Source organism: Arctopsyche grandis, chromosome 4, assembly GCF_051622035.1.
Source record: "Arctopsyche grandis isolate Sample6627 chromosome 4, ASM5162203v2, whole genome shotgun sequence".
NCBI lineage: Eukaryota > Metazoa > Arthropoda > Insecta > Trichoptera > Hydropsychidae > Arctopsyche > Arctopsyche grandis.
The window spans coordinates 395,112-421,300 of record NC_135358.1 but is presented as its reverse complement, the minus strand read 5'-3'; the positions used below and the strand labels follow the sequence as shown (position 1 = coordinate 421,300).

The 26,189-nt window shown below is 32.5% G+C and overlaps 3 protein-coding genes across 3 annotated transcripts; 2 read left to right on the top strand and 1 right to left on the bottom strand.

The window, feature by feature from the left end:
• Positions 1 to 1,404: 1,404 nt before the first annotated feature.
• On the bottom strand, positions 1,405 to 25,440 carry Myo95E (Myosin 95E). Its single transcript, XM_077428626.1, is given in 24 exon segments — positions 1,405 to 1,528; positions 1,602 to 1,729; positions 2,133 to 2,285; positions 2,385 to 2,520; positions 2,603 to 2,709; positions 2,794 to 2,931; positions 6,084 to 6,170; positions 6,553 to 6,756; positions 7,052 to 7,289; positions 7,360 to 7,549; positions 7,630 to 7,766; positions 7,843 to 7,976; positions 9,220 to 9,453; positions 9,524 to 9,693; positions 9,786 to 9,933; positions 9,999 to 10,129; positions 10,197 to 10,281; positions 10,375 to 10,388; positions 11,431 to 11,494; positions 11,564 to 11,739; positions 11,826 to 11,896; positions 11,981 to 12,096; positions 13,044 to 13,172; positions 25,430 to 25,440. Coding segments are annotated over 23 exon segments (3,093 nt in total). The 5' UTR covers positions 13,152 to 13,172; positions 25,430 to 25,440.
• On the top strand, positions 16,984 to 17,588 carry LOC143910643 (vacuolar ATPase assembly protein VMA22). Its single transcript, XM_077429206.1, has one exon. The coding sequence runs from the start codon at positions 16,996 to 16,998 to the stop codon at positions 17,539 to 17,541; it is 546 nt and encodes a 181-aa protein (XP_077285332.1). The 5' UTR covers positions 16,984 to 16,995; the 3' UTR covers positions 17,542 to 17,588.
• On the top strand, positions 19,344 to 20,512 carry LOC143910684 (B2 protein-like). Its single transcript, XM_077429265.1, has 2 exons — positions 19,344 to 19,462; positions 20,151 to 20,512. The coding sequence occupies exons 1-2, from the start codon at positions 19,418 to 19,420 to the stop codon at positions 20,502 to 20,504; spliced, it is 399 nt and encodes a 132-aa protein (XP_077285391.1). The 5' UTR covers positions 19,344 to 19,417; the 3' UTR covers positions 20,505 to 20,512.
• Positions 25,441 to 26,189: the final 749 nt, after the last annotated feature.

Below are 26,189 nucleotides of genomic sequence, written 5' to 3'. Positions count from 1 at the left end.
ATTATACAGATAAGTGCAATTCTATCCTGCCAATTGCGTGTATTATGTATGTACATACACGCAACGTTAGGATAAAGTCCATAATTTTTTTTTTGCTAAAATACAATAAAAATAACCTTTCTTCAAAATACACGCATGCACGCATCTGGATTAACAAATTTCTAACACACATTATTAATTGACAAATCATTAAAATTATGAGGATAACAACAAACAACACTATGTCTTTTTACTTTACGTGGACCCATGGTCAATAAATTTAAAATATTTATCACACTAAACTAACAATATTTACAATCTTTATTATCTATATATGATACATATATGTATATATGTATTGGGAAATTAAAACAAATAGTCATTCTCAAACTGCACAAGTCTATTCAAAGTGCACGTAAGTCTATCTGAATCACACGTATAATAATATATTACATATTTTATATCTCAGTATCAAATATCTAACATCAGCTATAAGAAAAATAATGTACATAAGTTAAAAAGACAATATGCCTCATATTTTCTAATAGAAGAGCACTTTATTTATATACTAAATATTATATATGTATAATATATAAAATTGATACTTTACTAAATGGTAATACATGTTTAATTAAACATTTCTCCAGACTAGATAATTTTCGTTTTAATAACTCAATTAAAATAATCGATGGAAAGGTTCTCTTTTTGGCACACGTGTATATGTGATATTGTGATGTACATATGTATGTAAGATTGAGAAAATTTATTCAATTTGGCACACATTTCGACAAACTGGAAGAATATTAAATCACAGAAAATGAACACGTGTTTTATTAAAACCTAAATGTTAAACAAAACGAACATAACATTTTACAAAGCAAAAAGACTATGCATAATTCAGCGAGCATGTACATGTACGTATGTACATACATATGTATTTTACAATCTTTACACTTGTAATTTACGTATAAAAATTTGAAATCAAATATTGGACCACTAAACAGTATTCTTACTTACTCAATTTTATCATGTCATCAAAACATAAAAAAGTACAACGGTGCATTTTAATATTACATATATACCTACATATATGTATGTATGTATGTATGCATGTATGTGTGTATGTATGTCCATATGCAATTCAAATTTATTCCAATTATATGTATCTATTATATATTATACAAATGAGGCACTTTGTGACATTTCATATTGACACGAAAGACTTCATCGAATAAATATCATATATTATACATATACATATGTATATAAATTTGGATCAAAGTTTGATTCCACTTTCTAAAACAAGAAAAACATTTGTGCACACAACAGTTTGGAATACTTATCCTAGGTCTGCAGCAAATGGCAGTACGGAACTTGGAAGAACCAAAAATATTGTGCGCCAACGCATATACGTATATTTATGTATCAAATGTGCACTTCCATTTTGCTCCCTTTTCTGATCACTCTCACCGACTCCGGATGCAGCTCTGGCAGGCCGTAGCATTTGAAACAGAACGTCACTATTTGTTGACCGAAGTTCGCTTCAAATCTACAACAAACCAGCCATTTCAATAGGATTTCAATAGTTTTTTTTATTTTTTATTTATTTATTTAATACTCACTCTGTGCTAATATTTACTTCGGGAGCTTTTCCAACAGCATTTTGCACCACTAAAAATAGCTTGGTAACCATCTCTATAATGTGACATGTTTGGAACACAAAGTCGCCTTTTTTCTTGCTTATATCGCTCTAGAATAACAATACGAAAAGAAACATCAATATTGGTACATTATTGATAATTTTTTAACTGCATACATATGGGTAGTGTACTAATTAGCGATACATCTAAACTAAAATACGTATGTCAACGCAACAATCAAAAAAGTACAAGCATACTAACTCCAAATAGACATCCTGTAGTATCAGTGCTAGTTCTAGATGACAGCTGAGATTCGAGTTCATAGCACTCATTTTCTAAAGAACACTAACAACACAACAATCAAAATTTATATATGTTAATCTAAAAAGCGCATCTAATATAAAATGCAACGCTGCACCTATAATATGCCATACATACATATATATATATAATATAATAATGATGATATTACTTCAACTAAAAACAAAAAAGAAAATAGTATCTACAACTTACGGCTCTCACGTGGAAAACTGCAATATCGTCAGGCAGCGGACTCAACGATATTCTGTAAATTTCCGATGCCGGAATGCGATATTTAACACCGAGGGTTCGCTGATCCAACAGCAACATAGCCGACGTTGATACCACGGCCAGAGTAGGTACCAGCTGATTTTCATAATCATAATTTGACAACCTTATAAGTACAGCATACGTACATACATATATGTACGTATATGTAGATCATTTGCAACATAGTAAAAATACCTTCCCACTGGATCTGGTAACCTTATTAACGATATCGGCGAACACAACATACTGATCGTCGGTGTCTATGCAGACTCTTTTCCAAACGGTGTTTTGACGTAGTCGGACATAGTCTCCGACGAATGGGTGTGAAACACTACAATCAATACATCCAAATTAAAACATCCAAAGCGTAAAGTTGTACGATAAGATGAAATAGAAAAAAAATCAATTGCAACCTTCGAGCGTAGCTCTGTTTCCTATCCTTAAAAATTATACTAGCAGTGACTTTTTCGCGCATTCTGTTCCTGGCAGTTTGGTCAAACTTCAGTCTATATTTGTGGCACTGTAATTTTTGTGTAATTGACAATGTATTCAATTATTATATACATAATACATTACATATTATGAAATACAAGTCATATCATACCCGCCATCGATGATGAATCTGTCTGAGCAAGTGATGCGTCGGTGTGAGATGGGGGGGAGGGCGCGGCCAACTGTTGCACAGCGGAGACAAATGAGCCACGGGTAATTGAGACATGAACGTCATCAAGTATCGCCATCTCTGGGATGAAAATCATTTCGTCACTACATACATAAATGGGTAAAAGTCGGAATTCTCGACAGCGCGGACCCGTTCCTTCCTGTCATTGGCTATCGGCATTGCAAAGAGTAGCCAATGACAGGAAGGAGCGGGTCGACCGAGCCTAGAGGGTCTGCCCTGTCGAGAATTCCGACTTTTGCCCATAAATGTTACAAATATGTACGTATGTATTGTATCTTATAAGTAAAGGACGGCGTTCGGACGATGCTTTATGCACAAAAAATGGTTCGGAGAGGTCCATTGTTATTTGACGAGCATCCGTCTAAAGCCTATCTTTGCTTATCAGAGTCTATTAGATTCTAATCAATTTTCATATTGAATATATTATTTAATTTTTATTCAGAACACAAAGAAGAAATATCCACCATAAAACAGGAATTTAATTTTAAAAAAGTGTGTATATTTTTAGATGCTAATTAATTGTAATTGTATAATAACACTGAGCAATAATAAAAATTAACGGAATGGAAATTTGACCCATTGATTCGAATATGACAAAGTTTTTTGTTGCTTCTTTTTGTTCATGAGATATGAGCGTTTAAAAAATTGCACACTTTTCACAGCCTTTTGGTTTTTGTAGTCTTTCTATCTCTCAAATCTAGTATTGCTGTGCTAAAAGTGAGTTTTGAATTCAATAGTCAAATGTTTTTTCTATTGATTGTGATATTTTATTGTTTTAAAATACGTATAATTAATTATCAAGCGAATTTTAAGTCGAAAATATACATTTTTTTTATAATTATGAGCTTATTTCGTATATTTTTCACTTAACCACGTTTATTGGGATTGGTTTATTATATCATTTTTTTTTAATTATCTAAACGTACTATTCCAACGGTAAATGATTTTAAATTGAAAAAAAAAACTATTTTATACATGACGCAAGAGCGAGATGAAGAATGGAAGAACTAATTCACTCACTTTAGAGTGAATTAGTTCATTCAGATAAAATAAAATATATTGAAATTGAAAACCAACCCTTTAAAACGTAGTGAATTATATGTATAATTGGTTCAATAAATGCATGATAGCTTGAGAAAAAAATATTTTTCACTTTCAAAATTAGCTAGATAATTATTTATACTATTATCGAGCAATGAAAAAATAGCACCTGACTATTGATTCCAATACTTACTTTTAGCACAGCAATATTATGTTGATGTTGAGTTAAAGACTGCAAAAGCCAAATATCTTTCTTTTAAATGGTCATATCTCATAAACGAGAAGAAACCAACAAAAATCATTGTCATATTCGAATTTAGTGGGCCAAACTTAATAAAGATTGATTAACTTCTGCTTTGATAAGTAAAAAATATAATTTTTTGTTGCACAGTGTAATCATTAAAACAGTAGCAGGAGCTTTTACTCGTGTGAAAGCGTTAATACATATATAAAAAATCAAAATAAATGTTTGTTTTGACTAAGTAAAGTAAATAAATAAAAAAGTATGAAATGAAATCAAATATTCATTCCGGTTTGAGTCAAAATACTAATCAAAAAGATGATAATTGGTTCATAAGAAACAGCTTAGAATAAATAAGAGAGCCTTAAAGTCTGACTTGGAAGTGTTCCGGTAAGTGAAAGGTAGATCAATAGTTTCAAATCTTTTAACGTCAAATGTCTTAATGAATAAATTAACATTTAAAACTCAATAACGCCAAATCAGCTTTGTGTTCAGAATATGCGACAATTTATGCATTAAAAATTGACAAACGCAAAACTTAATTCAATATAGAATACATATTGATTAAATTTCAATATCAAGCAGTGTATACATATACATATGTATGTATTATATGTATGGATATATGCAGTGGTGTCATCCCAATTTTAGAACAGCGGGTTTCCAATTTTTTTCAATTTATATACATATGTATCTAATATATAATTTCGAAAGAGACTTTGTATGTAAGTATGTATATTTGTAAATAAGTGTTTTTGGTTGGGAACTTCGTAAACAAAACAAAGTTTCTATGACGACAATTCAATTGGTTGAATATTATAGTTTATTCGATTCAAATAAATTTAATAAAGAAAAAAAATAATATTTACTATTAGATTAGCCATGTTTATGCCTTTTATATTACAAATACTGGGCGAAGCCGGGTAAAACAACTAGTCTATACATATAAAAATCAATGTTTGTCTGTCTGTCTCGAATAAGCTCTTTAAACACTGAACCGATTACGATGGAATTTTCAGGATTTGTTGAATGCATGTTTGGGAAGATTACTGTGAAAAAAAATCGGCCAAAAACAGGAACGGAAACGGGAATGAGTGGCATTGCAACGCAATAATTTCAAATGTTTTCGCGTCGCGACATGCGTTGTTGGGGTAAAATAAACAAATAATTGAATAATTTCAAATGTGTTCGCTGCCTGCGTTTTTCCGACAAATGAGAATGGGAATTGCATGCGTTATTGTGGCATTGCAACGCATGCCGGGTTCAGCTAGTATATTATATTTATAGTTACATATATATAGAGTACGGATAGCCAAGGTGCCGCTTATTGTTCAATTGTTGTAAATGCTTTGTAAAAAAGGTTCGGCAAACCTTTAACAATGCATTTACAACATTTGAACAATAAACGGCACCTTGGTTATCCGGGCTCTAGTTATATATGTATATTCCGAAAAAAGGTTTTCTTCTTTACCTGATATGTAATCAAACTGCGACCTTTTCGAAGTTGTAACCGTCGAAAACAATTTTCAAGATTTGTATAATTTTTAGCAAAAATGATATGAATTTTTAGATTTATAACGAGTTTCCGGAAACTTTTGATTTTTAACAACGAATTTCCGGAAACCCATGGAAACCATTAGGGTGACACCACTTACATGTTTAGCCGAAGGTGGTATAAAATCAATCAGAAACAAATATAATTTGGGTACATTGAGTACGAAGGACCATCTCCACTCCACAGAAAAGATAACGCAACAATTGCAATTCCCCAACTTTTCTGGGGAGGGTGAGTGGGCCTTTGATAAAATGGAATGACCTCTACAAGTACATATGTACATACATACATGTATTTATAATATAATACATAGATACAATATAGGTATGCATTATATGTGTAATATGACAAGAAAGAAAAAGGAAAAAAAAATACCTTCCACTGAATATAATGCCTTTGAATGGTTTGCACAGCCCACAATACTTTCTTTTCTTGCTTCATCAATTGTATGCGCTTACGTGTCTGCACAGAAATTTAAAAACGAAATAAAACCACCACTCCTACTCTATGTAAATTAAAAATACATTATTCAATTTCTACATATGTACATATATGTATATATGAAAGTGTATAATGTTTCATTTTAAAGAAAATCAATATGTAGCTATTTTTTTACGTGTGTCAAATTTTAAAATGGCAGGTGAGATTAAATTCAAATTAAAAGATATTCAAAAACAATAAAACAATAATACCGCACCAATTGTCGCCTCATTATAGATATTCTCTCCTCCAAAACATGAGTTTCCTGATAATGCAAAAATTATTAAAAAAAATAAATAAAAAAACGAAGTAAAATCGAAATTAAAATAACGTACATATGTATATAAAAAAGGAAAAACCAAACCAATATATTATACGTATACATTTATTTTTTAATATGAATAAATTAATAAATTACCTTCCAACGTCTCCATGCTCTCGCTATGACTCTTTGAGCTTCAGTTTTTTTAGAAAGTAGACGTCTAACTCTGTAACCGCGCCAAACTCTTTGAATCAACGCTGCGAGTCCTTCTAACCGTAAATTTCTCATCTCTTCCAATTCGAAAACCTTTAATTGTGTTTTAAAACGAGAACAGTTCGTGAGGGAGTCAAAAAGTACATAATCGCGAAGCAGTGATATATTTGTGTTTCTGTTATCCATCTTAGCAGTGCTATCCAGATTTGAAGTTGCTAAATCGGTTCTTGTTATCAAAAAAGCATTTATACATATGTACCTGACACATTTTTAAGTCAATGGAACTGACCAATGACTTCAAACCAAAATAGCAATGTCACACAAAATGACTAAATTGATATGGATTGCATGCTAACAATATAACATAAAAAATACAAATGTATAATACCGTTCTAGGACTCCGCAGGAACACTCTAGACCTCCCAAAAGCGAATTCCGCTGGTGGAATCGGTAGAGCTCTAACTAGTGCCTTGCAAGCTTTCACTGGATCGGTCGAGACCGAATTTTCAGATATGTGATGAGTCTGTAAAGAGCGCGGCAACAGAGGTGCAAAACGAGTGGCTAGAGCGGAATACGACATTGACGCGCAATGGCCTGATCTCCACAATAGAACTGACTCCATCATTCTGTAACGATGGACATCGAATCAAACAAGTCCAATCAAAAATGCATACACGTGTGATCTATTGAACTTACCCGCTGTATCTGACTTGGTGTTGGATTAGTGGAATTTCAAATATTCTCGGACGCATGGATTCATTGGGTCGCAGACAACGAACGTGATGCAAGCGCCGAGAGCGTAGGGATCTGTGTAGAGCCCCTAAGGACACTCGCTGCTGCCAACCCAGCGTACTCGGACGACGCAATGGCCCGCGAGAAGGATTACCTAAAAAGATCAAACGTACATACGTATATTTAAAATGTATTTTACATTTACATAAAAAGTATCGTATGCTTATCTTATACCTTCTGGAAACAAATCTTTGCAAATTGGATGTCGACATTGAAACATAACGTCAGCCATATTCCGTGGTAATATATCAGAATTTTTCTCGACAAAATCTGCAGCATTGTATGTTACCGGTCCGGCAAAGTGTCTCAATCTAGTAATATAATACATACATACATCATAGTAAAAATAAATAGCAAATTTAATGTAACATTCTCATTAAAGCTCACTGAAAATGAGATGGCGGCTGCGGCAAAAGATGAGAATGTCCAGCCCAACATTGTTGTAGACGTCCTAAAAGCTCCGTCGCTCCTCCTTCCGACACATAAGGTTCTTCTAATATCGTTAACAATCCATGAGCACTCTAAAAAACCATATATACGTATGAAATTTTGTTACATACGTTGATATAGAGAAAACTATACATAAAAAATATTATTTTATATTTATTTATATATATTTATAGTTAGTTTTGGACCATTGTGGCATTACAGGAAGAACCTAATGCGCCACAATGGTCTACATTTGATTAAGAAAAACAAGAAATAAAAAGCAAAAATGCAAAGGCAGAAATCAAGAAAAATAATACATAAGAAAAAAAAATTAAATAACAAAGGTGTAAAATTCAAATAAATAAAATCCTCAAATCCTATTGTTAGTTTTACAATGAACAGAAAAATTAAAAATAAAATCACATCGAAGCCCAAATGGAACAGAGTAGATTAAGATTCCACACATACATCACATTCAAATTAAGAAAATAATGATGAGCGCAGATTATCAGATAAATGTTAAAATAATATCTGATAATCTACGCTCACTTAGGTGGAAAATATCGCATTCAGGCACGGCAGTAACGATTTCATTGAGAAGTCGAATAGCTCTTGGAATAGGAGCCATTCGAAAAAGAACTGTGCGAGCAGGAGGTACAACCATCAAATGATGATGTCTACCACGCACATAGTTATTAGGGACATAAAGTCCCAACTGTTCCAACAACAACGGGTATGATTTATTACCACGCAGTAGTTGGAGAACGAAACTAATTAATGTGTAATTTCTTCGAAGTTCAAGGGAATTATACCCAAGCATGCCCAAAAGGAAAGGAGTAGGGTAGAGATATGGGTAGTACCCAAACTCTTTCTTATAGAGAAAACGAAGAAATGCTTTTTGCACTTTTTCGATCATAAGAGAGTAATTTGCATCATGTGGATTCCACACAATCGCAATATACTCTTGCTTACTTCTAACAATCGAGTTGAAAAGCAAGCGAGAAGACAAGGGGTTGGAGAATAACCTAGCATATCTCAAGACAAATCCAAGTCGACGAAAGGAAACGTCAGCGACTGTCTTGATGTGGTTGTGAAAGGTGAATTGAGGATCAAAAGTGATACCCAAGTCGACCATAGATTCCACACGCTTCAACAACACGGATCCAATGGAATATCCGTGACTCAATAACTCAATTATACGACTGATATTATACAATAATACAATAGATAATAAGCCAGTAGTATTTAGCCAAATTATCGACGATTGGACAGTGTAAGGAAAATGGTTGGGTTGGGTTGGATGGATTAGACAAAAATTACATTGGAGCGGCGTACCGATTCGATTAATTGACATATGGGCTCATTATCAAAATATGAAATCCTTTGCCATTCCAAGCCTTCCCTTATATATTCTTCTTGTTCTGCTCCCAAAGTGGCATCCACTATTGTGAAGTGGAGTTTCTCGTTGGCATAATTGATAAGCAGTTGTTCCAGTGAATTTGCATACAGACATTCAAACCCGTATAGATCTAGTATACTCAGTGAACTTCTTTTGCTGTAGTTTTTAACCTGAAATAATTCAAATTGTTTTAAAATTCTATTTCATACAATACGGTCGGTCGAATTAAAATTTATCTACCCTTATTGAATTATTGATGCGGCCCACGAGCCAAGTGAACAGTCTAGAATACAAAGCGGTGATGAGTTTATCGCGTCGTGAGCAGGCTTCTTGAGGTCCCATTTCTCCGCACAAAGCACCCGATAAAACATTGACCGAACAACCTAATAATGCAGCACATTCGACAACTTCTAAAATGAAAAAGCGAAAAATAAATCACTTATTATACATACATAAACAAATAAGTATATCTACATATGTGTAATAATCAAAGTATAACTACCATACTCTTGAGAAATGGAACAACCGACTGTTCCATCTATATTGGTTGACGGAACAAATTCAACATTGCCTAGCTTTAAAACGACGGCTACTATTTTGAATATATCGATAATATCATCATTAGAGAAACCCAAGGTTTCCAAGGCAATCTGTAACACATCAAATGATTAATACAACATACATAGTATGTATTTAAGTGACAACGAGTTCATACCTTGGTGAATGCAAAATGGGGTCTATCGTCAGTGGTGTGGTGTGGACTCGACGTTGAATTTGTACTGCCAGACGCTCTAGGACATTTTAATATACGATATGCTTCTGCACTGCGTTGTAATTTAAGTAATTCTGAAAATGATTTAGTTATTTAAAATAAATATACATACATATAATTTGATAAGAAAGCGAAACTCACTTAGCAAATGTGCATCGGTTCCAGTCAATAATTGATAAAACACATGAAAGTTTCTATCACCTTGCTGAAGTGAAGTGACACGAGACTGAAAGTAATATGCAGTTGTTTAATCGATTAGCTGACAACAAAAAATACACATATGTAGTATATTGCTGGGTGTTTTGTTCAATTGAAATACCTTTTCAAGGAGATCTGATAGCGTGTAATAAAAAATATATATTGTTTGAGAGAATATATGTACATATTAATTTAAATAACGTATGTACAATAAAAAGCCTTATTGAAAATGGATCGTACAGATGTTAATACCTGAACGATACCTTCAAACATTTAGTGACATACTACTATCCTATGTATGTACATAAATACATACATATATAATATACCAATGATAGAACCGATGAAAATTATGTAATATACATATTAATTATTACTATTCGTAAAAAAAACACACACACATTTTTTCTAGTTCATGAAAACGTGATCAGTGATCGATTCTGAGTTCGAATCAGTCAAAATTTCGAGTTCGAATTTTCGCATGATCACAAAACTTCATCTATTGTTACTACGTACATAAAGTAACAAATATATGTATATATTAAAAATAAACACATTAATTATTACTATTTGTGTTGTAACTTTGAAACCACCCGTTGAAATTTCAATGGGCACAACACTTGTTATAAGTAAAAACTATCAACCGACCTGCACATATAAACAATATAAAACAGCAATAGAAAATTAATTTTCAGTAGATGGCGCTAAATGCTTGTGGCACTATTATCCAAGAGGGAATATTGATAGCAAACAATATATATACAGGTTTTTTTCTTGTTTGTATCACCCAAACCTTACATATTTACATTAAACCTTGCAAAGTCTCTTTCAAAATTATATATTAGATAGAAGATGTAGTTTGCTTATATTTAAATAGTAAATATTAAGTTTTTAAATGATGTGTTCATTAATTAATTTTTTTGTAACTTGGTTTTAGCACTTTAGATCTCAGAATTACGAAATTCAAGTAAGAGACCACAAAATGCAAAAATATGTACGAATGTTAGAAACACCATGTTGTAAAAAAGTGAGATTTAATTTTTGATCCATGATATTTTTGTAAATTAGAATAATAAGATATGGTATCTTGACAGTGACTAAATAGGAAGAAAGTTTTCACAAAATTATGGGCGCATAAGAATGCAAAATACCGATATGTATGTATGAATATACTCACAGTGGGTTATATGTCCACCGATTGGATCTCCTTTGTAATCGAATTCGATATCCAAATATTTTCCCTAGAATAAAATAGTAATTGTATAAATGTATTCATATTGATTGCATATAAGATTTGTTGTAAAACTCACAAATCGGCTTGCGTTATCGTTTTTCATGGTTTTAGCATTTCCGAAGGCTTCCAACAAAGTTCCAGCTTGCGTTAAGCTTTCCCTTATAGAGGTGGCACCTGTGCTACCGTCTCCGGCCAGGACGACGCACTGCAAAGATATTCGAGCAGCTTCCGTCTTTCCAGAACCACTTTCGCCTAATTCAACAACCAAACGCATTACTCATTAGTGATATACATAAGTACATATGTAAATTTTAAGTCGAATACAACACTCAATGTACCAGAAACTACAATGCACTGACTCTCGTTTCTATCCCGCAGCCATCGAAATGCAGTGCCGGCCACAGCGTACCTAAAAACATACATATAATAATCAAATGCGACTGTTGCACAATTTTTAAGAATATGAAGATGTGTGTATAGTGGTCCAACGTACACATGAGGGGGAAGTTGAAACGGTGCTCTCGAAATATAAGCTCTGACTAATTCAGCAGAATAAAGTGCAAGTTGTCTATACGGGTTCACCGATATAAGAACGTTGCCGATGTATGTCTGAAAATATAAAACAAAAACAATGAAAATACTCCAGACAAAATTCACCAATGTGTATGAATTTTTGTTTATAAGTTAGATCATAAGTTATTGCTTTAGTACTTTGATGATTATATAATAAGGGATAGAGATAAACATAGTTTTTATACTAGAAATAAGGACAAACTAGTTGTAAGTACAGTAAGAAAAAAAATAAGACAGCTGGGGGTGTTTTTCACAGGGGTGTGCTCATGTATAATGCCCTCCCTGAGTGCATCAGGTCATCTAAGACCATGGATGCATTCTTGCGAGGTGCGAAGAGACACCTCTGTGACGGACAGTACATATAAGTTAATTGTAAATTTTAGAGTTAAGTAATTAAGATGTATTTTTAAATTTGCTTGATAGCTAAGATAATATATAAATAAATAAATAATGTACATGAATGTATACATCTACAAATGTGCAATTAATTAGTATTGTACATATTTATGATTTCATAATTCTCACATTAACTTCAGAAAAAAAAATATTTAATTATATTCCAAAATTCTGATACTATGAATGAGTATATGATGATATGAAATTAGACTAAAGGCTATGATTTACAAATATTTTATTTGTATACTATTGTAATATCAAAACTATCTTGGAAATCTAACTAATTTATGGATAATTGGGTTCTAATAATTTACATATAATATATTTGTAAATTATTGTCACTGAGGCTGTTTTGAATTTTGGGTAATTGATGGACAAGTGTTCATACATTCAATATCTACATCCCTCATCGGACTGGAATTCAAAAACATGCTACTATTTGATTAACATTTATCTTTTCTAAAAAAAAAATATCACACTATCAATAATAACAATAATACATTGGCGACTTTTGAAAAAATATTAGTGAAAAACCTCGTGAACGTATTGTATAGTGGTACTAATATATTTACATGAATGAAACTCACATATATAATATCCCTTTTGAAACGAATATGCAGGTTATGAATGAAGGCATCCTCGGAGAGAGGACTCAACAGCACCGAATCACATTGACCTACTTCCGGCTCCAACATCCTAGCACTTGTAATCCATTCCTGAAATTATGAACGTACAGAGTCAAATAAGAACGTACACATACATATATGTATGTATGAAACATAAAGAAGACGATTGAAAGGGATTCATGTATAATATATTGGAATATATGATAATATAAAGGATAACACAAAGCGATGTGAATAGTGAATTTTGGCGCGAAAATGATGTGAAGATAATTAGAAAAAAATGAGGTCGAATGGATATTTGATGGAGGAGTGAAAGGGTTAAAATTGTGATAATACTGTGGGGTTTCGGCGGGGCTGGGGGTTGGGGTGAGGTGAGGTGAGGTCGAGGGTGCAAAGAGTGGCGCAAGGGTGGCAAGGGTGCTAAGGGTGGGGCTTGGCTTGGAATTGGATAAACCTTAAAGTCGAGCTCACTGACACTCGTCCGCCTCCCGTCTCTCGTCTCGCTCCCCGCCACCCCACATTCACCCTCACCCTCACCCTCACCCTCACCCTCACTCTCACCCTCACTCGCGATTTCACATCTTTCGTTAATTATTCCGCGGTCCCAACGAACCACTCGCCCCTCCATAGCCGTAGCCAATTCAATTCTTTTCCAATCCAATTCGTTTCTAATGTTAGATCTTCTTGTGGTCTCGGTGTAGATATGATTTGGACTTCCTTGCTTTTTGTGCGTTCAAACTAAATTAAAAATGTTGACGCATAAAAGATGCATTCACCGAAGAAGGCATAATATACGAAACGAATTTACTAATATGGTGTCTGATTTCGAAACTAAGGCAGGGAAGGTATTGTTGCGTAGGGGTGGGTGGAGGATCCAAGTAAAAGGCCGAAGTCGTTTCACAGCGTTTATTGATGATTAAGGAGATACACGCACTGGCAGTGCTCAGTCCAGAATGACCTGATATCGCCTACGTACCGCCTTATAAAGGGTAGATCTCTCAGGACGTCTAATCTGTTTACCTGTTGTATAGTCACGTATTCGGATATGTATTTCCACGACATTGGGTCTCCCCGTACCGATTCTGAGAAAGACTAATAACGGTCATTGTTTAGCCTAAATGCACTTAGAGTCCAGATATAATCCTGGAAGCACTTAGTTAATCCGATAACAGATAACCCTTGAACGGTCACATAGTCTCTGGGATTCTATTGGCTTAATCCGCGGCGTACGTAACAGTATGTTGACCGTATCCCGGCCTAACGAAACACATGTTGTGTAGTTTATAAGAGGATCATTTATTTTTGTTCAATTGTTACAATGGTTATTGTATGTACGAAGAGGTTGAGCTTCCAAGAAGTGAGCTGGTTGAACTCCAGAGGTTCACTCCGGTGTTGGGAGCTGGTGCGTCGCTTTGGGTCTACGTGACGAGCCGGAATGTAAAATTATCGAAAACGAAAATATCGGAAGGCAAAGATCGAAAATCAAAAGATCTTAAGTTGAAAGATCAGACCCGTATTCTGCACGCGCACATTAATACGGGAGGAAAAGCCTGTTCCTCTTGTTCCTGTTGTATCCTGCTCGCGCAAATTAAGTGAGTATGTACCGTTTACCATGCACCCTTTTTTTATCTTTCGACTTAAGATCTTTCGATTTTCGATCTTTGCCTTCCGATATTTGCGTTTTCGGTAATTTCACATTCCGGCTCGTCACGGAGACCGCGTCGCTTTATATACGTTCTGGCTTGTAGCGTGCCGTGTGTAGATGCTTTGTATTCGTTTGACCTGACACGTGTTGACCTGTTTTCGTGTCTTCGGTACACTTGTGGTTTATAGCTATGGGGTCAGCGCCAGAACGTCGTTAGTTTGGGAATGGTGTCCTGTGCCACGCGTAAACTCTTGCCACGTGTTTACGGTTCCCTAATGACATCACTGTTGGGTTTCGTTCGTTTTACGATCGAGCGATGAACTCTTTCTTCTGGAATGGTCGAAGGGGACGTTGCCCTTGAGTTATGCATGTTTGTACAGGATCGATGATGAGATCACTAGTTTTGATTCGTAATAGCTATATTTCTATAAAACCAAATGTATCAGCAGTGGTAGATTTACTTCGCTGGGGGTTACAGGCCTCAATAAAAAGGTTTGAATCATTTTATTGAGGCCGTTCATTGAAGATCTAAAATGCTCTGTCGGTTACTGAACGAAAACGAAAGCCGTGCTAAATGCATTTTTGAAAATGTGTACATGCACACACAAACATCCCATTGACTTTTATTATCGTTTGCGGTATTTTGAGAAAACAATAACAGTAAAACGTTTTTTGTACATCAAGTTCAAGTGCATCCGGGGGCCCTGAGGCAGAGAGATGTAATAAGAATAGAGGGGTCCTTACGAATAAATAACTGTTGTCAATTTTACGCGGCACATCTCTATAAATACGCTACATCGCACGGAATACAATCGGATCAATTTACTTATGAAAATGTATTCCATGTTGTTTATTGTGTGTTTTTTAATGTATTGTGCAATTTTTATCGATGCTTGCCTATCTTGCGAGTAATATCAACAAACAGAGAAGTTTTTATCGGACATACGTCGAACACCAAACGTCAAATACGACTGATGCTAAAATTATTTAGGAGTGTCTGTGAACAACCGTCACTTGACAACAATATAACACCTAAAGCCACTTCTATAATATTACATTTCTCTGCCCTGAGGCCTACGTGCATAAGTTCACCATTGTACCTGGTTTCTGATCTGGAACACGTCACTAAAATCTCGATCACGGAATATCTGTTACTCGAAAATTCCGCCCACCAAGAGTCAAACACACTAATAAGAATTCGAGTGCCGGATATTCTGTATTAGCGATTTTCTAGTATAGATGTATATATGTATTGTATGGTTCGTTAACTATTCCGCACAAGGCGATCTCGCACACGTCCTTAAAATCTCGAACACGGAACATCTGGCACCAGAAAATTCAATCCATCGAAAGCTAGGCAACGATTGTCGTGTGTGCGATCGCAATGTGCAAAATTATTATTATATTTATATATTAAATAGCAAATTGCTAATGAATTATTTCACAATTTCAAACTTAAACTAGCCACTATAATATAACATAGTTAACAAAATTAGCAAAACTATAATTAGTAAACCTAAAATAATATAATATAATTCAACATAGCATTTTATTAAACTTACGTCATCTTTCACAGAAGTATGCATTAACACCCTTCAAGAAAGTAAAAAAATACCGTATTGCAGAGCATCGCAACCTGTGCACCGCGGTAATATGTGTTCTCCGAACAGCACTTCGGCCTAATGCGTGCGAGTGAGATCGCGTGTGAGGGAGAAAACCGATGTTAGTTAGTGTTTTGTCCCTATCCATATACGGAATAACTAGCGACTGCCGATGAAGTACATATGTATGTACGTAGCTAACAAACTCTACAAATCATAAACAATGTGTGCCGCGAATATCCAAAGGTTACGATGCTCTGCCGTATTGTATATTAGTGATTTTGACAAAAATAATTGGACTCGCATTGATTATCATAAAAAATAAATATCGGAGGATTGATTATCCATTTCAATGAAATTTACACTTAAATTGGTTTTGACGGCAAAATAGTGTTTTATGTACTATCAGTTAGACTTAAACCAAGATACAAAAAATTCCCATTTTGTAACTTTAAAATTTAATGCCGGTATCGACATTGGCCCCATCCGTGTTTAATATCCACGAATTCAATTCTATACAAATAAGAAATAACGTGTTAATTTTTAATCAACATTTAATTTATTTTTTGCTACTTTATCAAGATTTTTATTCGTTCTAGTCGTGAGTTAAATAGGCCGTAAAACTTTTTGTTTATGCCAAAACTTAAATATCAATTGCGATCATGTGATGTGTCAAGTCAGTTCTTTCATCAAATATACGAACGAATGCATCACAAAAATGGAAAGCCGACACGACGTTTGTGTTGCTTTGGACAAATTGTTGATCGATATGCTAAGTTTAATGGAGCAGAAGATTCAGGTCCAAGTTAACGTCGAAAATTCCACAAAGAATGGCAGTATACATCTGGCAAAGGCCAGGTATATTATGGGACAAAGTAGCGTTTCCAGTATTCAACTTCCGACCGAGAACACGCCAGAATTTACAGCACTCGCAAAAGTGCAAAAGGATCAAGTGCAAAACGACTCGTTGAAGTTTGATCAGTACAATCTCGTAGATAAAGACAAGGACAATGAAAACAACCCATCGTCCATAAATCCCATCAAATGGTTCGGTGTATTGGTCCCCCAGAATTTACACCGAGCACAAAGTATGTTCGGAAAAGTATTAGAGTACATTATTGAATCCTTGAACATAGAAAAACAATTGCAAGAGACTTGCTACCAAATATCGAAGCTAAAATCTTTAAAAGAAAAATTAACCCCCGAAGAATGATATATTTTTATTGTATTATTACCATATTAATAAACACTTATTTATATTTAATTTATGTATGCATTATTATTCCAACTGAAAGACCATATTATACACATACCTACATAAACACACATATGTTTACAGTGCTTTTTTTTAAGAAAAAGGTGAAGGTACTCATTTCTTATCTAGCTTTTTATTAAAGAAAATTATATTCAAATATAATTTTAATGGAATTTTCTTATGCCACGGAGTGCTTAAAGATAGAACATAGTTTATCTTAATTTAAAATAAATAGTGCCAGAACGCCGTTACGTTACAAAAAAGCCCTGTATTTACATATATGAACCGTTTTCAGTCACAAAAACACTTTCTGTTTGACTTAATTCACAAATTGTTATAATTTTTTTTAATTCGATATATCCAGAATCTCCGAAAATCAGAATCAGCGTATTATAGGCCACCATTATTTTTATATATTGTTAAACGCAAAACATATTTTATGTTTGTGAGATATTTTTCGAGATGTAGAAAGGTGGACTTATGCCACTTTCAATTATAATGGCTCATATATACATTTGTAAAGTGAGCAAATTTTTGTGCCGAAATGCAGGACATGTCCAAGAGAATGTTTGTGGGAGCAGTTGTTGATTAGTTTAATTATTTTAATATAATATCTATATATAACATAATAAAAACATTGCTGTTCACACACACTTCTGAATGCAGAATGCATCAACACGGCAGAGGCCAAACGAAAGCTATCGAATATTCCAGCGCAACCGATATGCTGATAACCGATTTCACATCCAGTATAAATTTACTTCAAAAAAATATATAATTGTACAGATGTACTAATGCATAGAAAATAATTTCATTTTACTATTGTAAATTGAGATCAATCTATTGTAAAAGAGAAAAATCGTAAATTTTGTTGTACAAACACCGAATAAAATAATTGTAGACTACTTCCCCAATTATTAAATGTGCACATGTACTGTTTGTTAACCCTGAAGTGCTTAAATTAGTTGCCAGCTAACATCGATAGCGCATTTTCGTATAAACGAAGCAAACAATTTAAATCTAAAACATTGAAAACAACATATGTACCTTTATTGGTTACGGAAATTATTCTTATGTATTTGTTTGCCCAATTATCCACGTATTTACAGAACTTATTTATTTTTTTGTCGATTTTCGGACGACTTGAATGCGTCTAAAACTAGATTTCACAATCAATTGATATTATGCTATAATAATGCATATACACTGTGTAATTTGAGATAAACCCTTATAGAAGAGTTTGCAGTCTCTAATATGTAGTTATAAGTGACATTACACAACTGGTTACAATTGGCTATAATCAAATAAGTGAAGGGTTCAATTGAATTTAGGTATATTAAGTCGTCATATATTTTCTTTGCTCCTCAAATATCTACATACGTATTTCACTAAACAATTTGAAATTTACACGCCGTCGTTATTGATTTTAATGTAAATAAACATGTTGATGAAACGAAATTTAATTGAACACTACAACATCGTTCTTTTTAAACCATCGACAACTACAAGTACTATACATGTGTAAATCCAACGCAGAAACTTTGGTTATGCATTTACATTTTACATCCTGTATATTCCTTTAAGTCGTCTGTTGTCAACAACAATTTCTAAATGATATAACGACATCAATTTGAAGTGCCCGTAACACGTATCTACTTATCGCTCTCCCGGTAATGAGGCGAATTTTTCTACTCGGCACCCAATCAAACTATTTACTAGGACATTTGTATATAAACGAGTGTCAGTTTCCCGTAGGACTCATATGGATAAGTTCCATCGCATCTAGTGTGACTAGAAATCGAGTACATACATACGTACCCACCTACTTTGCAAGATGAAGATCATCATCTTTTTTGCTTGTGTGTTTGTGGCTGCACAGGTAATTTAACCAATATATACCTACATATATTTCGATGAGGTTTGGAATTTCATAGCATGATAAATATATACAACATACAGAAAACGTATATATTTTCAATGTATATATGTATGTACATACATACATATGTATTGATAATATAAGATATCATACGATTGATTCGAAGAACGCCGTGGTTGAAAAAAATTGAACTCTAGCTATCACACATGTGATAGCATGTGACATTTTAAATAATTGTATTTGTATATTTAAATAAATGTATACATACTTGATAGTACATATCAACCCGATTGAGTATCAAGTGAAATATTGGACGGCATTTTTACTTTATTTTTGTATAAGTTGAGAAGTGCTTTTTCTGTATTGTTATGTAATCACTACAGTTGTTCCGTCCCTTCGATATGATATTGTATATGAGACCTCTTGTTTTCGATCTGTGATTTATTGATTTATTGATGTACACAACAACTGACAGCATGTTTAATTATTTCAATAAACATTGAAATTTATTTTATTTCATTATAATATATCTTCCTATCAAAACAAATTTTGTTTGATATACCTTTTTTGTTTACACCTAGTGTAATGCAAAACAAGATTAAAAATATTTGTATAAATTTAATATCACATTTTTCTATTCGCAATAAAACTTTTTTATTATACTATGACTATGATGTGATTATTTCAGGCGTTGACAGATGATCAAAAAGAGAAATTAAAGAAGCACCATGTGGAATGTCTATCCGAAGTAGATGTAGACTTGGCGGTGGTGCAGAGATTGCGTGCCGGGGATTACAAACAGGAGAATGACGGCTTAAAAAAGTTCGTACTTTGCATGCTGATCAAATCCGAGCTGATGACCAAAGAGGGAAAGTTCAAGAAAGACATAGCCCTAGCTAAGATACCGATCGAGGGCGACAGGGCTGCTGTGGAAAGGGTCATCGATGGCTGTTTAGCTAATAAGGGTAACACTCCTGAACAATCAGCATGGAACTATGTCAAATGCTATCACGAGAAAAATCCCAAGCATCCCATCCTCTGAAAGATACATTCCCATTAAAAACTTATCTGAATAAATGGTCAATAATTTTTAATTTATAAATTGTTTCATTTTCCTTTTACATTATGTTCCAATCCAGAAAAAAGCAAAGATATTTACCGTTTTTTATTTAGTATTGTGTATACATATGTATGTACATGTGTCATATGATTGTCTGTTGCTTTGAGGTTTTATTAAATAAACTACTATTTGATGAAACGTTCTATACAGATTTTTCCATTAATTTCGGAGATGAAAATTATATAGTTAACTTAAAAATAATTTTCAACATTTCAATTTCAGCGTGAAGGTAAAGTTTAAAATGAATAATAATTAAAACAACTTCAAATTTATCACACAAAATCATGAGCTCAACAAGTTCTGTGTTTGCACTTGTATAAATTATATATTGGACAATCTTTTCTATTATATTAAATTTAAAATATCTAGCATCTTTTATGTACATTAATAGTTATGCATATATGTATGTATGATAGGTAAATAAGCATTAGAAAACATGTTTGAAGTTAATGTAGGTATAGGTGTTTTCTCTAAAAAGCTAAGCACCTGTACCTATTCGTATGTTAGTTTAGATAAAACAATGCAAAGTTTACTGACAATAAATTTAGAACAGATTAAGTTTATGTATGATAGTTAAGAAATAAATTCTCAATCAATTGTTTCATATCACATATGTATGTACATATACACGAATATAAATAGCTAGTGTACAAAATACATGGGTAGGCCACTTGGTTAATTAATCATAATTATAATTTAATATTTTTTCGAAACATTACAGTAAATATAAACATTATATAAAATATAATATAATTAAAAAATCTTGCAATCGAATTATATGTACATATATTATACAATAATGAATCGATACAAACGCGATAATTACTAACTAACCTTGTCCTTATAAAGTTGGTGCATAAAATTATGTAACGACTGCAACATGCACTTTTTTGCTTTTTATAGAGAATGAATATGGTTTGACGTCAACATTGATTTGCTGTCAAGATCATGAGACCGGTTTGTAATGGAAACCAACACTTAAACCTTGCTCTCAGTTTCGCACATTTTTTACCAAGCATGAAAACAGTCGAAAATAGAATATGATAATTATTTAATTGGTATAATTTATTTCAAGTCTGATATACCTTATCTACGTATATGATTATCTTTGTTATTCATATTAAAAATTGATTTAAAAACTTTTCTACCTTATCTACATATTATATGTACATACATGCATAATACGTGTACCCTTACGTAATATTCCAAGTATCGATAGGTACTCAATTTTTTAATGATTTAATGATTTTTAGTGTGTGTGTGTGTATACATATATAGGTACATCGTACATAAAAACATACGTATGTGTATAATTTTGAGAATTTGAACGCCATCAAACCTGAAACACCGTATTGATGAAACTAACTCTTTTACGACTTTTTTTTCCTAAATCATTAAATGGCTTCAACCGAAATTTAATTTAACTTGTAATTTAATATTCAATTTTCAGTAAATACGTAGGAATACCTAATTTTGTAATTTTTTTTATTATTTCTTACTTAATCTTATCTTGAACATTATTTTGAGTATTCTTAGAAAATATAACAAGCAAAAGCATGAAAAACCTCAAGTAAGCAAGGACCAATAAATGCTAAAAATAAGGTATTCCTACGTATTTACTGAAAATTGAATATTAAATTTCTAAACGTAGTAGATATTTTTACTTTATTTTATGTATGATTTATATCATATACATATTTATATATATTTTATTTTAGTTTCTCAAAACGACACTGTGGCCAAACGTTTAAACAAAAAAAAAAAAAATACGAGAAAAGACTGTAAAATAAAACTAAGTACATATCTATCTATGTATATTATATAGCCTATCTTATTTAGCCTTCCGGGTTTATAAAGCTTAAAATAGAATCTGGTGTTATAAACTATCTGTAGCTGTGACCTTTGATTTCATTTTGTTCATACATACATATAAATAATATGTATAATAATTTAATATCAAATCTTTTTTTCGATGGTTAGTGGGTCAGTGAAATTTTTTTGGCATGGGTCATTCGGCCACCCATTGTAAAATCCAAAATTGTAGGTATTATTTTAAGCATTCACTGTGAATTATACATATGTATGTGTGTATGGTTATCATTCACATAAATAACGAATTCAAATATGTAAACATTGTTTCTATACCATACGTAAATTTTAACTTAGTACCAAGTAGCGTGAAAATTTTGAAACAATGGTAATATAAAAAAAGGAAAATCTTTAAAGCATCATCGGTAGATCGCTATACGTAGCTAATAAAGTTTAAAATGTAAATTCGTTGTTGTGTCGTGCGATACGAAGGTGTTCAATGAATATTATTAAATTCATTAGTGTGTTAAGGCGATCGAGATAATTGTGCGAAACTCTAATTAGCGGTAAATTATTTTATTATTCACTGGATTCATGTTTGAAAATATTTATTCAAAAAATCTAACGAACAATCAAAAGAAGTACCTCGTTATGAACAAATTGTGCCAATTTAGTCGAAAACAACGGATGAATCAAAATTTTTAATAATTTAGATAAATATCTTATGATGATGTAGATTTATATAAAATTGTCTAAAATAATTAGAAAATAATTGTCCGAAAATCGACATTAAATACGATTTGATACATTGTACCGAAGTTGATACATTGTATCATAATACATTTGATACATTGTATCATATATGTATGTACATTGAAATTATCATATACATATTTTGATTTTTAAATGCTTTTTATTATTACTAAATTATGTTCACAATACATCTTATATCTATTTTAATAGCTACTGATCTACTGATCATTTTCTATTTTACAATTTTAATTTAATTTTGTTAGTAATCATTGTATTATATTATTATAATGTTAATATGTACAGCGTAATAGGAAAAAGAGCTCAAAAACCTATTTACAATTCAGCATATACATATGTATATGTATGTACATTGTATCATATACATTGAAATTTGATACATTGTATCAAGTTGTTATTATATGCACAATGTATATACATATGTACATTGTGCTATATACCAATTATTATTATATTTCTTGCACTCTTACCATAGGCGTGTACCACATACATATTTTTGTCATACCCTCCTCTTGCCCTTATACCCTTGGATGATATACTTACATATGTAGGGACGTGTTTTAATTTGATGTTTGTTTTAATTACACTCCTGGTTGGGTGTTAATATGCTCCCACTATTGGCACTACTTATCCGATTTATCAAAAATAATTATAGAGAAAACTCAACGGTCGTAGACTAAATTAATTTTAAAATTAAAACCTCTCGATGATGATAAATAAGTGAAGCTAAAAGGAGGTTTGTATAAAAATACAAACATATATGTATGTAGTTTTTCATCGTCCCTTAAAATCACCATCATGTGCCACATACATTGATATAGAATAACTATTCTATATAAGGTTATTCTATACAATGGCCACATAGCAATCCAAATACAAATGATAATTGTAGCAATTACACATATTGTAGTAAACTTAGCGACAAGCCGTCCTTATTCTAGTCTAGAAATTTGAAAAAAACTTTTTTTTTTTTTTCATATTTTCAAATCTTAAACCTCTAAGAATATTTCCTTAAGAGGATTTTTCAAAATTCAAATTATTTTCGGAGATATATGTAGCTGTTTTAGTGAGGTAGCATCTAACCGGCGCGTAACTTTACCCGAAACTTTAAACGCGTTTTTCTCGAAACTATAATACTTTTTTCGAGACGGTTGACATGATATCTCAAGTTCTACTGAACCAATTTACTTGAAATTTGATGTGAGCCTTCTCTATACATTACTCTATCGCACGAAATAACAAAATTTCAATTTTTACTATTTTTAAAAAATTCAGAAAGATAAAAAAAACTGGTAAAAAAATGTCTTTTTATTTCAGACAGCCGCTATTTTGCGAAAAATAGCGGCTTTGACTTTTCCGTAGTTCGAGCAATAGCAGCATTTGTTTGGATTAAGAATTAATTTGTTTTTTTGATATTAGATTACTAGGAGGGTTGCAATCGTGTCAACCAGGGCGCGCCATTTTTTTGAGACCCCTCACTTCATCAGCCTGTAACTTTTTGAATTTTGAATTTTTTCCTTTGATTTTTTTTATGCATTCTTCAAACATTAATAAATATTTGGTAAAATAATGGCTACTAAAAAATTTTTTAGTTTTTTTTATTGCACCTGAAAAAATACCTACAATTCATGCCTCTAGACTAGAACTAGACCCCCTGATGTTAGTCGGTTTTCTATTACATACATACATATGTACATATGTATGTATGTATGTATGTAAATATTCGCAAAATCAATTATTCGAATTTCGAATATGAAATTGGTAAAATATTCGAATATATTATATGTATATATTTACATACTTACATATTGTATTGTATTTACATGTAATAATATATACATATTGTTACGTACGCCGCGGATTGAGCGAATTGCACTTAGACCAACGGATATCTGTTATCGGATTAACTAAGTGTATGCACTTACTTCCAAGGATTATATCTGGACTCTAAGTGCATTTAGGCTAAACAATGACCGTTATTAGTTATTTCTCAGAATCGGTACGGGGAGACCCAATGTCGTGGAAATACATATCCGAATACGTGACTATACAACAGGTTAACAGATTAGGCGTCCTGAGAGATATACCCTTTATAAGGCGGTACGTAGGCGATATCATGTAATTCTGGACTGAGCACTGCACTGGACTGAGCACTGTGTATCTCCTTAATCATTAATAAATTATGTGAGACGACTGTTGGCCTTTTACTTGGATCCTCCACCCACCCCTACGCAACAATATGTATATGTAGGTACATATGTACTTACACAATAAATTTTAGACAACCGTTTACTGTGTTCAAATAATAGAAAGGGATATTTTAGCGAAATAAAATATTTATATGTATTCATTTATAGTTTATTGTGATAAAAATATATTTTTACTCCCGTTTTCCCGACAACTAGTTAAAAAAAAATGCATCCAAGATTTGAAATAAGTTATATTTGCAGTAGCGGCGCGTTAAAACGAAATAGCAAAAATCAAAATAAAAATCTTTCAAAACATATGTACATACATATATAATTTATAAAATGTACGTGATAAACACGTTTATAAAAAATATTATAGCTTAGATATTATACAAAAATACTACGGATAATTGGCTAAATATTCACTTTAAAATAGGAAAACGTCGATAGATTGATATTTACGATTAGAAAATTTGTTTAATTCGTCGCGCATCCTAAACAAGAAATCGAAAACTGTTTTAGTTCTGAAAGTCGAGTTAACAAGAAAGACGATTTTGGTACCAATGAACTTACCTAATAAAAAACGAATAATATCAGATGAATTTTATAAATACTCGAATTTATGAATATTGAAAAAGGGACGAATATATTCGAATATTCGATTGGAACCCCTAGTATCTACATACATATTTCCAATATCAAATCTTTCAGATTTTTTGGAGAGTGGGAGGAGGAATGTATAGAGCGAAATCCCAATATCGTATAACAAATTTACATATAAGTTTACAATAATTTAAACTCAAATAACAAGTCGTCTTATAAATTAACAAATAAATAT